Source organism: Phaseolus vulgaris, chromosome 3, assembly GCF_051622355.1.
Source record: "Phaseolus vulgaris cultivar YP4 chromosome 3, ASM5162235v1, whole genome shotgun sequence".
Taxonomy (NCBI): domain Eukaryota; kingdom Viridiplantae; phylum Streptophyta; class Magnoliopsida; order Fabales; family Fabaceae; genus Phaseolus; species Phaseolus vulgaris.
Genome location: NC_143500.1, coordinates 13,948,945 through 13,961,468, shown reverse-complemented (window position 1 = coordinate 13,961,468; position 12,524 = coordinate 13,948,945). Strand labels below are relative to the sequence as shown.

The window sequence follows — 12,524 nt, the reverse complement described above, 5'->3', positions numbered from 1 at the left end:
TTTTTTGAAAATTTATTAAATGCTTATATATGTTTTTAGTCCTCCAAGTTGGGGCAATGTTTCTTTTGGTCCTCCAATTAAAAAATTTCTTTTTTAACAAGCATGAGCAACACCCAAATCACACCCTATAAAGAGGTGTTAAGATACAAGCTCAGTATAGGTTGTTATATCTAGACATACTTTCTCTGGGAAATGGAAGGGCCCAAACAGGATATAACAACCTCAATGCCCAAGAACCATTTAACTAGTACTAAGTATTTTGTTTGAACTAGACTATGGACATGGAATATGAGCCACTAAATACCATAAGAATAATTACTATTAAATATACAGTACAAGATATAGTACAAAGTCTTATTATTTAGAAGAAACAAACACCCAATTGATTAAATAATAGATTGTGGGAGGTGTGTCACTCTAGAAGTGAAATGGAATTTGATAGTGACGTAGAAAGGGTGTGATTTGTCTCAACTAGTTGACAAAATTTGCATTCAGCAACACTATTTTGTTATAGTGTGTTAACAAATGAAGTTTAATGAATAATTCCCTACAAGGAAAAAAGGTTTGAAGTAAGGATGGCAATCAATTACCCAATAGTTATTTATGATTTTGTAATCATTCTTTTTTTATTATAAATCAATCAATTACCCGATAGAGAAAACACTCAAGCACATTAGGAAATTTTCTTTCTTAGTTTAACAAAATATATTATATACATTATGTTATGTAAATCTACTTAAGGATCAACATATCTCCCACCCACCCTCCCACTATAACCTGTTTGGGGCGCATCCACTTCCATGTTGCACTTGACTATTCTGCTTATATCAAACAAAACATCATGATCTTCCCCCATCCTCCCCTTTCCACACACACAATAGGCACAATTTACATGTCTATAGAAGGTAAGGAAAAAAGAGGAAGGGGTGAAGGAAATAAATGGGCTTCAGGACCCTCTAGATTCTTGGGTGAAGGTGGAGAGGGACAGGTAGCAACTGAATTAGAGGGAAGGGACAACAGAATGAAAAACATAACAGAATGGACATGTGATATAGGGGAATTGCAGGACCTATTCAGGAATCATGCAAGAAAGCATTATTAGGCAGTGAGGGTAATCAAAATGGGGGAATGAAAATGGGAGGTTTTAACTGATTAGGAAAGTGGTCTCTCAGACTTGGGAAATTTCTTCTTCTCTGTTTCATCATTTTGCGAGAAATGTTGCTCTGTTACATTGTCATTTCAATTCCTTGACAGTTCCAGAAATTACCTTGAAAAAAGAACTCATTCTCAGTCCACAGAAATCATCAATATATATTTCTCTTTCTTCTATTTTTTATACTGTTTTCTATTAATACATATATATATATATAGAGAGAGAGAGAGAGAGAGAGTTTAGAGTATAGAGTTCAATCTACTTGACCTTCTGAAATTTTACCTACAGACAACCTATATTTCATGCCAGAAAAAAACAAAAAAGAAAAAGTTGCCTAACAAAATAAGTTCTGATCCCTCTCAAGTACCCAAAAAAACCTTCTATATCTACAGAAGCATGGAGATGACAAGCTTAAGGCAACTTCATTTTGATTTTGATGACTCACCTCAGCAGATTCAACAGTTTCATTTTGATCAGGCAACTGAAGTGTGACCAATCCCCCAGCTTTTCGATTTTTGCCCCTCCCACTGGCTTTACGCAATATACTTACAGTATAAGAGAAACTCTTTCCTCTACCAACAATTTTATCGAACTTTGGAGCCTCCCACCCTGATTTCTGGCATAGTTGATGAAGGACAGCCTTTGGAATCTTTTGAGGGTCCCCCTAACAGTATGAAAATTATAACATGCAGGAAATAACTACTGTCAGATCATAGCAAGAACAAACACAAAAAATGTTGACCACCTAATTCTAAGAAACAACATAGTTATTTCAAAATCACTATTTTATGAAGGAGAATTCACTAAGCTGAAGAGGAAAAAGATTACAAGGAAAGGAAGGTAAGATTAAGGAATCTTCCTAAGCAAAAGAGAAAATCAGTGGAGCAAACCTGCAGAGTTCCTAATCATAAATGTCAGTGAAATCACATTTTGATTTTCACCAAAAGCCAAATATCTAATCGTATCCCAAATCAAGAGTTTTAAATTTATATGTAAGTTCTTATGGCATTTTACTGGTTTCAAAAATCGAAAAACTATATGCATAAAGGTATATAGCATGAAAATCAATGAAAATATCCCATCCACCTTGATTGATATATTAACTTTATTTGAAACAAATATCCATGCGTGAATTTTCCCCCTCCCTCTCTCTACCTATACACAATTATTGCATTTCCTCAAACTTTTGAGAGCAACCGGAAAACACAAACAGCATTAAACTCCATTCATCAAGAAACATCAAATGCAGAGCCTAAAAATTACCTTCTTCCAAATGCCTTCTAGTTTATCCAAATTTTTCTCAGATAGTCTTCTAATTTCTTCTTGTTTCTGTACTTTCAAAATATCAGGAGGTAATATTTCACTAGATGAATCATCTTCCAAGAAGAAACCACCAAGCTCAACATCTCCAACCTCCCCTTGAGCTGAATTTTTTTCCACAGGTACAAGTGGTGAACCAGACTTAACAAGATGCTCCACCATGCTATGGTTCTCAGGATCACTTGCATCAACTTTTGTTTCGTCAGAAGCCAATCCTTTGATATCACATGGAGTTTTTTCTTTAAAGCAATCAACAGGCTCATGACCTGTGGATGCTCTCTCAGATTTGAAGTTACAACTGATTTCATGCTCATGTTCTAAGGACAAATTGTCAACTGATAATCCTGATCAATGTATTAAACAATCAAATGAGACAATTACAGTTCACAAAAAAAATATTGAAATAGAAAATGAAATCAAACTAACCTAGAGCATCCAACTCTTGCTTCAGTTTACGGATGATATGGCCTGCCTGCTCCTGGCGTTTTTTTTCCCCTTTTTCTTTGGCTTTTGTAGCCTCTAATCTTGCAGCAAGATACTCCTTCGCAATCACATCATAAGGCCTAGGTTCACAGGGCTAACGAGACAAGAGACAGAGGTTAGCTCGTAATCAGAGGTTAAGCTCCTTAACTTCGCAATAAACAATGTTACAACATAATTCCACAGTTAATAGGAACCAAACAATATGAAGATATTGAACTTTCCATCCTCTAATGAAGATGGAGACCTATAAGATTATCAGCATATCATACTACCCAGAAAAATTTACTGTCTAAGTGAATAACCACTTAAAGTAAGAAGCTCCATCAATTCAATGTCATTAAAAATGGCATATAGGAAAAGCCAATGAACCTAACCGTTTATTGTAGAAATTATCATGCATTTAATAAAAAACAACTACTAGATTGATAAGAAATTAAAGCAAGAATCAACTATAACCAAAACATGATGTAAAAACGAAAAAAAAAATGACTATTGAATACCTATAACTATGGGTGTAAACTAGAATTTGTAATACCTAACCAAAAGTTATACTCCCTCTTATCTCTTTTTTTTTAAGAAACAAACAACTAACTCATTAGTACCAACGAAAAACATTTAAATCAAGGCTTACAACTTAATTAAGTTTTAAGTATCTGATAAATTTGAAATTTGAAATTGAGTCCCTATTAAAAAAATTTGTTCTATTGAATGCTCTAAGTATTTTTTTATTTTCATAAGTACCCTGCAATTTGATTTTTGGCGCCTACAGGATGGCGTGACCATTACTTTTATCTTCTCGTCTCCAACTCATCAATCAATTTGCTCCTTCCTTTTCCAATCACCTCCAACTCACCGATCAACCTGTTAATTCCCTCTCAAGAGCAAGTTCACTAACAAGTTGGAGGAGATTGGAAAGGGAGGCGCGTGTTGATATGCAAGTTGGAGACAAGAAGAAAGAAGTAATGACTATGTCTCCTTGACGGAAAAATCAAATGACAGAATACTTAAACGAAAATAAAAAATATTGAGCACTCAATAAACAAAAAAAAATTGGTATAGAGTTAATTGAAAATACTCAAATTTATAAGGTACTTAAAACATAATTAAGCCTTAAATCAATTAATTTTAATTAAAAATATCATAAATCAAACTCTTTTTAGCTCCTCCAAATTCTTTTACCAATATGGTTCTTCAAAATGATAGTGATTTGCCAAATCCTCTTGCTAAGATTGAGAAGAACAAACACAAACTCAAGTGTCTTGTTCAGTCCCCAAACTCTTTCTTCGTGGATGTTAAGTGCCAGGTTGCTTTAACATAACGACTGTGTTTAGCCACTCTCAAATTGTTGTTGTATGTGGGAACTGTAAGACTGTCTTGTGCTAGCCAACTGGTGGACAAGCAAGGCTAACATAGGGATGCTCCTTTAGGAAGAAGGGAGATTGAAGGTCGTCATCTTTTTTTGTTTGAGTGGAAAGTTTCATATTTGCCTTCTCTTGTCTTAGTTATGATTTGGTTAATTTTGTTATATTGGATGAGTTGAGCCCACACATTATCAAGACATTAAGGATTTTAAAAAATTAATGGTAAGTGATTTTACGCCTAACTTAATCTCGTAAATTTTACTTGCAAGGTAAGGATTACACTCCACTTATATATTATAATATTCATAGTTGATGTGGGATCTCTAACACACTCCCTCACGTTGAGGAATGAACACCTCAAGTGTGGGGAATTAGATCTTTGTGGGTAGCCTAACAGGAGCCCAATAGTGGGTGGCACAATGGCCCAATGAACTTGACTATGATAGGCTCTGAATGGCTTTGATACCATCTTAGTGAGTGGGTTTATGCATAACTCAACCTTAAAAAACCGTCGGTTTGTAAGGTGAGGATTACACCCTACTTATATATTATAATTTAGTCTACAAACATGGGATATGCAAGTTGCAACAAATACCTTTAGAACTAAAATATTTAAAGGATGGAATATATAGGTAATGAAACTAAGGGTACGCTTGGACAAACTTCTCCATTAAGGACTTCTAGGAGAGAAAAATAAAAGAAAAAGTATTAATTTCTCCGTAAGTTAAAATTAGTTTATGCACAAGCTAATTTGCTAAACTTCTCTTGTATAAACTTTCCCAATTTTTATATTCATCTTGTACATAAACTAATTTCAACTTTATGGAGAAGTTTATCCAAATGTGTTCTAAGTTAATCATTCTTAATTCCAAGTCTCCTTTTTTTCCCACCAATGATTGTGGCTTATATTGTTAAGCAACATGACCAAGTGTCCATTTGGTGTTCCTCGTGCCAAAAACTACTCCAATAATTGTCATTAAGGATGAACAAATCAACTTGCAGAGAGAATGAGTAACTGTCTCGCTAAGATAGAATCCACCACAAAATAAGAGTATAAAAGGAATTTACCAAATAAAACATCAGACAAATGGGTCTACTTTTCTAGTAATTAGGACCAAAAATAATACACTCAGTATTTCTATTATAAAAAGGACCAGAGGGGATACTAAACAATGGAAATAGATGGGGTTGAGCTTGGGATCAACATCCAAAATGTTTAGGCATTGTTAATCTTCAAGAAAGAGAGAAATACCTTTTTTGTGGCTCTATTTCCAATAAAAATGTCATCTTCCCAAGTATCAGATTCATCCTGCAAATACCACATTATTAAGGCTCTCAGATTAATTAATTTCAAATTCCTATTTTAGGTTATGCTTGGAAGACCATTATCATTTACACGAAAAACCTAATACATTCAAGCACAACCTACAAGAAGCATTCATAGGCAGTGATGTACGGACTCAAATTACCTCTTCCTGTAGCTCCACGTATTGTCTGATCCAATCTGCCTGAGATGGTAGACAAGAATCTAAAGTATCATCATCCCACTGTCTCTTGATTAAAACTGATGATTCTGGAGCATCTTCATTAGTTCTAATAGATGAATCCACGGCCGGAGTTGAATTGTTCGGTTGATTTGATATAACACCAACAGAACCCCCTAACAAGGCATAACAGTTATATGATCACCGACCAAAAGTCCAAAAAGTGGATGAACTCAAGAATATTATTATTATTTATATAATAAAAGGGATTACTAATACACCTTCGTTATAATTGGATGTTCCAGTAGAAAACTTGAGCGGAAGTTCATTTCCCGGCAAATTCAAACATAACCAATCAAGAGCTAATTCAAACGTAGCAGCTTCCTATAAATTACAATGAAACAGAGAATGAATTTTAATGTCGAAAAAAAATTGAAATTCCATAGTTCCATGCTCAAGATGGATTGGAAGCATCGTACCCTGAGAGCAGAGAGAGCGAGCTCAATTTGATGGTTGGTGAAACCTTCGCAAGAAAGTTTATCGTAAACGGCTTTGAGCTTCTTTGCCTTTTGGGCCTTGGTTAGAGTATCGTCCGTCGCAGTGGCACTGACAGCCGCAGGAGTTGAGCGGCCTGAGTTGAGCAAGAGGCGGCGGAGGCGGTTCTCATTTTCGGCCGAAATTTGAAGCCTCGGACCTGATTGCGCCTTTGCATTCTGTTTGTTCTTTTTCGGCGCCATCTTTACTTCAATGTGAAATGTGTTTTGCACGATCAAACATTTGAGTTTTTCTTTCCCTTCCAATGCGCCATTCGCCAGTTGGGCTAAATTTTTATTTTTTTTTCTTTTATCCAGTTAATAAAATCCATCATTAAAATTTAAAATGTTAAAATTTCGACTCTCAACTTTTAAGATCAATCGAATATTGTTCTTCAATCAAATCAGAGTCATGTCAGTGTGATTTACTATTACATTACTGACTATTTCACTTCGTTATTTAGTAAAAAAATAACTGCTATTATTTAATTTTAATTGACAAGTTATTAAATATTGTATTTTTTAAATAAAATGTAATTGTTATTTCTTTTTGTATTGGACAAACCTCAGACATCGGCATTAGAGATCGCCATCAGACACTCACATCGGACATTGGACATTGGTGATCTGGTCGCGATAATGGGTCACGTAAGCGGGGTCCCATAAATAGTAATGAGCTGACACCTAGATATAAGAAAGACCTAAATCACAGGAGGGTTCGTGCATATGATGTGTATAATACATTCAGGTCTACCACAAGTAAGTATTCCCTGGAGGCGTCAAGGCCCATGAGCACTAGGGTTTTCAGGGAAAGCTGCATGCATGGCACATGAATAACTAAGGCACCTATAGAACAGATGGCCTCGCAGCGCTGGTGCATGAGTTGGTACCCTGGAGGTCATACTGTTAACATTTTGCACTCCATAAGAGGAAAGTCTTGTGCGGCGGTTGCGCTAAGATTGTGCAACACACAACAGGATGTCTTCCTAGTAACCCTAATTTCACTTGAGGAAAGGTCCTCGTGGGACAGGGAAGTTAACCTAAAAATAGCCTATAAAAGGGAGTTAAGATCCCTAGTAAATGTACGTCGTTTCTAACACTGAAATTGTTTTACTTATTCATTGTTCCTTAGCTCAGTACTGACTTGATCGTCGGAGTGCAATCAACAGATAGAGTCCCCTCTGTTTCAACGGAGTCGTTCTCTAATAACCAAGTGTGAGCACATAAACCACCGTGAGAGGAGGAGTCGCCGCCCATCTTTGAGGTCAACAACGGTTAAATCAACCGACGAGAACACTTTTTATCTATTATCATTTTAAGTTACTTTTTTTTAATTAGGAAAAGAGTATTTGAGAATTTGATTAGGATAAGATATCTAGAATGTAGAAAAAGTTTATTGAAGGTTTCATCCATATGAGAGAATTTTTATTTTTTTTAAAATGTTAAAAATGTAAATTTACAAATTTACATGTATCATTAAAAATAATTGAAAGAGAACAAGAGATATTTTTTATAAATTTTAATTATACAAATTTTATATAATACTTTTTATACAATTAAATAATTATTTTAAAAAAAATACAAATTCATTAACATTGATAGAATATATAAAATTGTCATAAAATAATTTATAACTTGTCAGCACAAACACAAGCTCTCTCAAGACACTATTCTTTAGGTTAATATTGTATTCACTCCCTGCTATTTGTTACTTCGACCTTATAATCAACATAAATTTAATTTCAAATTTGCATGTTGCCTTTTCCTTTGATACAACTCTCAAAACAAGGGTTACATTTGTCTCTCACCCAATGGTAAAATGTATATATCTTGGCATGTTATCTTTCATGAAGATTTGTTTCCATATAATTTGCTTGAATATAAATTTCATTCTTATGTTACTAATATTTTTGCATCAAACTGCTCAAATCATGTTCTTATTGTGCTTGACTCACCTACTGATATTCCTACTCCTCTTTTTCATCTTCCTTTTGACCCTCCTTTGTCTACTCACCATATTATTCCTTCTCCATTGGTGCCAACTTTGTTCACTAATAATGATACTGTAAATCATCATCCAATGACCACAAGATTAAAGGCAGGTATTTTCAAACCAAAAGTTTTTAATACTAAAACTGCTTTACAATCTCATGTCCATACATCTGTCAACGAAGCAATATCTTCTCCTTCCTAGTTTCAAGCAATGAATGATGAATACATTGTTCTTCTCAACAATCACACTTGGTCCCCCACACCTCTTCTAGTTGGTGTTAAATCTGTTGGATACAACAAGATATTTAAAAACAAGTATCATGTGGACGGTTCCTTTCAAAGACACAAAGCACGTCTTGTAGCTAAAGGATTCAATCAAACAACAGGTTGTGACTATAATGAAACATACAACCCCGTTGTAAAGCCTTTCACCATTCGCTTGGTGTTATCACATGTTGTCTCTATCGCATGACCTATCCATCATATAGACGTGAATAATGTGTTTTTGAATGGCGATCTTAAAGAGTATGTCTATATGACTCAACCACCAGGTTTTGTGTCTCACTCTCCACACCTTATTTGTAAACTTCATAAAGCTCTGTATGGCTTAAAGCAGGCTCCCAGATCTTGGTTCCAAAAGCTAAGTACAAACCTTCGGTTTTCACTCTACCAAAAGTGACACGTCTCTGTTTGTTCAATTCACTTTTGCATATACTATTTTCGTCTTCATATACGTTAATGACATTATTATCACAGTTTCCTCCTTATAAGAAATACAAAAACTCATCTCCAAACTCAGCTTTTGCTTTGCTCTCAAGGATCTTAGCCATTTCCATTACTTTCTCGGTGTTGAAGTTAGGCACCATCATCATGGTGGTCTCCACTTATCGCAGAAAAAATATATCATTGATCTTCTTCACCGCACCAGCATGCAAGCTGCCAAACCGCTACCCACACCCATGCAACTAACCTTCATTTACAGAAAGATGTTTCTTCTGCTATGCATGACCCCTTTATGTTTCGGTCTGTTGTGGGAGCACTACAATATATTCTCATCACTCGTCCAAAATTGTCATATGCAGTGAACACAGTATGCCAATTCATGCACAACCCTCAAGAACACCACTGGAAGGCAGTGAAACGCATTCTTCGTTACCTTGCTAGCACGAGTTCTCATGGCTTGTTTATTCAACATAGTCCTACCATAGATGTTCGTGCTTTCAATGATGTTGACTAGGCAGTGACATTGATGATAGGAAATCTATTATTGATTATTGTGTTTATTATGGACTCAATAACATTGTTTGGTCATCACACAAACAACGTGTTGTTTCACGTAATAGTACTTAAGCAAAATATCGTAGTATAGTTGCTGCTCTAACTAAAGTCATCTGGCTACAATCTCTCCTACATGAGCTCCATATACCATCTAAGCAACCACAGTTGTTCTCAGACAATCTGGGAGTTGTACTACTCAGTGCAAATCCTATACTACATTCATGTTCCAAACATTTTGAATTAGATATTCACTTTGTTAGAGATTATGTTCAATAGAAAAAAATTGTTACTTCACCTTCCTGTTAGGTTCCAAGTAGCTAATATACTCACTAAGCCCATCTCTAGACTTTCCTTCTTAGATTGTAGACGTAAACTTATGGTTGGTGTTCCACCCACATAAGTTTAAAGGTGTTAGAATTGTAGGCCTTAAACAAACAGGGGGGTGAATTGTTTGTAAAATATTTTCGCAAATATTGAAGGTATAGAGAAAGCCAATGAAGAATCAAAGAGAAAGAAACCAAGTTAGCCAAGAAACAAATATGTTTTATTTTGTTTCCAGAAAATCAACCGGTTGTTTTTATCAACAGTTAATAAAAACAAACCAAAACAGATTTAAATGAGATTAAGGATAGAAAGAATCACACAACAAATTTATACTAGTTCACTCTTCTCCAAGAGCTACATCCAGTCCCCAGAAACCACTGGTATTCCACTAAGCAATCAAATAACCTTGATTACAAACCACACACCAAAGAGCTGAGCTTGAACCCTTCGAGAACACACACCTCTTTTGGCAAACAACACACCATAGATCACATAACACCATCTGGATTTGCACAAAACACATTTACACAAAAGTACAGTATGTTAGAATATATGGCCTTAAACAAGACGGGGTGAATTGTTTAAAGGAGGTTTTTGAAAGCTTTTTCAGGTTTAATGAAATTCTATGTATAAATCCAAAACAGGAATCAAGTTGGTTTAGAACATCAACAATTATACAGCAAAGCAACAGAAAAACAATTGATTGTTTCTTCAAAACAATCGGTTGTTTCTTCAAAACAATCGGTTGTTTATATCAGTTGAAAAATCAAACAGCTTAAAACAGAATTTAAAGGAGTTCAGAGTAAGAAAGAATCACACAAACAGTTTATATTAGGTCACTCTTAAGTCAAGAGCTACATCCAGTCCCCAGAAACCACTGGGTAAACCATTATGTAATCAAACCAAATTACAAAAACACAACACACCAAAGTAGTGACCTTGAACCCCTCAAGAAACACACTGTTGAACCAAGTGGTGTTCAATGTTTTGAAGAATCCAAATCCTTTGAAGGATGATGAAGCCTCTGCTTTGTTTGTTGTTATTGTGCTGGTTTTAGCCTTGTTCTAGGGTAGTTCAATGTTGTAATCAACACTTAGATTAAATCTCAAAGCAATTAGCATCTCAATTTTATCAAAGCAAAATTATTTTCAAACTAAGTTGAAACAACCGATTGTTTTGTCGAAACAACTGCTTGTTTACACTTAGGTGTTTTGAGAAAGTTTGAAAACTGTTTTTGAATGGTGTTTTTGTTAAGTAACAAAACAACCGATTGATTCGAGGAAACAATTGATTGTTTGTCTTAAAACCATAACAGAAAAACTGTTTTCTTTGACTGAGCTTTAAATGCTTTAACTGAATATGCTCCAATCATTAAATGCTTTGACCAATCTATTTTAAATGCAATTAAGAGTTTGTTAAGATTTGATAACAAACTATATTCTTAGATATATTCTGAAAAACAGTTTTGATATATTAAGAATCTTGAAACATAGTTTTGATCAAAGAAGAGTTTTTAAAAGTATTCTGAGATTGCTAAAGAGTTGAGAGATTGATCAAGGTGCTGAATAGGGATTCTACTTGTATTGATTTCAGATTTCTATCTGTAACAAGTGTAATCTTTGTAAACTGCTGAACAATTCGTTTGTGTGTGTTGTTGAGATTGGTTGTGTGTTCTTGAGGTGTTCAAGATCAGCAATCTTAGTGTTGACCAAGGAGAGTGTGTTTCTTGAGGTGTTCAAGGTCATTCTCTTGGTTGTGGTGTAAGTGATCAAGGTGTGGTTGCTTAGTGGATATCCTCAGGGTTTCTTAGAAGACTGGATATAGCTCTAGCTTTGAGTGAACCAGTATAAACAACTGTGTACAATCTCTCTATCCTTAACTCTTTAATTTCAGTTTGTTTGTTGTTTGCTGGTATAAACAACCGATTGTTTCGAAGAAACAACCGATTGTTTTTCCTGGTATTACAGCTTTGCTTGCTATTTTGGCTAACTGAATTGCTGAATTAATTGGTTTCTGAAATAAGTTCATTCTAGCTTGGAAAAGTTTATGAAAACCCCTTTAAACAATTCACCTCCCCCCCTCTAGTTTAAAGCCATCTTTTCTAACACACACTACCTTTGGCAAACCACACCAAGAGTATTGATCTTGACCACCTCAAGAACACACAACACTCCTTGGCAACACAACACCAGAAATACAGAAGGTTTAGAAAGGATTACACTTGATCATAGTACAATCTGAATTGAATACAATTGCAATCTTATTTCACTCTCACTTGAAAATCCAAAGCTTGATGTGAATCTTAAAATCTCAAAAACAAATCTGTCAAACTGAATTTCTTAAAACTTTCTCCTCCTTTTTGAAAACATAAACAAACCATTTATATTTTTCAAAGATTGGTCAAAGCATTTAATGAAGGAGCGTATTCAGTTAGAAAACTTTTAAAACAGATTCACCATTCAAAACTTAATTTTGTTAGGATTTTCAAAGAAACAATCGATTGAAATCACGAAACAACCAATTGTTTTGGTTTGAGAGTTAAGTCAACCAAACCAAACAACTTTCAACCTTGTTTAAAAACTCCTAAGAGTAAAAC

The 12,524-nt window shown here is 34.8% G+C and overlaps 1 protein-coding gene and 1 pseudogene across 4 annotated transcripts in view; one reads left to right on the top strand and one right to left on the bottom strand.

The window, feature by feature from the left end:
- The window catches only part of LOC137806667 (RNA helicase family protein), a 53,762-nt gene extending 47,134 nt beyond the window's left edge, over positions 1-6,628 (bottom strand). Inside the window, exons 1-7 of one of the 4 annotated variants that reach the window (XM_090300185.1) lie at positions 6,281-6,628; positions 6,083-6,185; positions 5,787-5,977; positions 5,570-5,626; positions 2,900-3,050; positions 2,417-2,817; positions 1,599-1,817 (exon numbers count right to left, since the gene is read on the bottom strand). In XM_090300185.1, the coding sequence (XP_090156311.1) occupies positions 1,599-1,817; positions 2,417-2,817; positions 2,900-3,050; positions 5,570-5,626; positions 5,787-5,977; positions 6,083-6,185; positions 6,281-6,538 (1,380 nt within the window). In that variant the 5' untranslated portion in view covers positions 6,539-6,628. The remainder of the gene's footprint in view (positions 1-1,598; positions 1,818-2,416; positions 2,818-2,899; positions 3,051-5,569; positions 5,627-5,786; positions 5,978-6,082; positions 6,186-6,280) is intronic. The other 3 variants (XM_090300184.1, XM_068606894.2, XM_090300186.1) reach the window with 3 other exon arrangements.
- LOC137806668 (small ribosomal subunit protein eS27y pseudogene) lies at positions 4,140-4,399 on the top strand (annotated as a pseudogene).
- Positions 6,629-12,524: the final 5,896 nt, after the last annotated feature.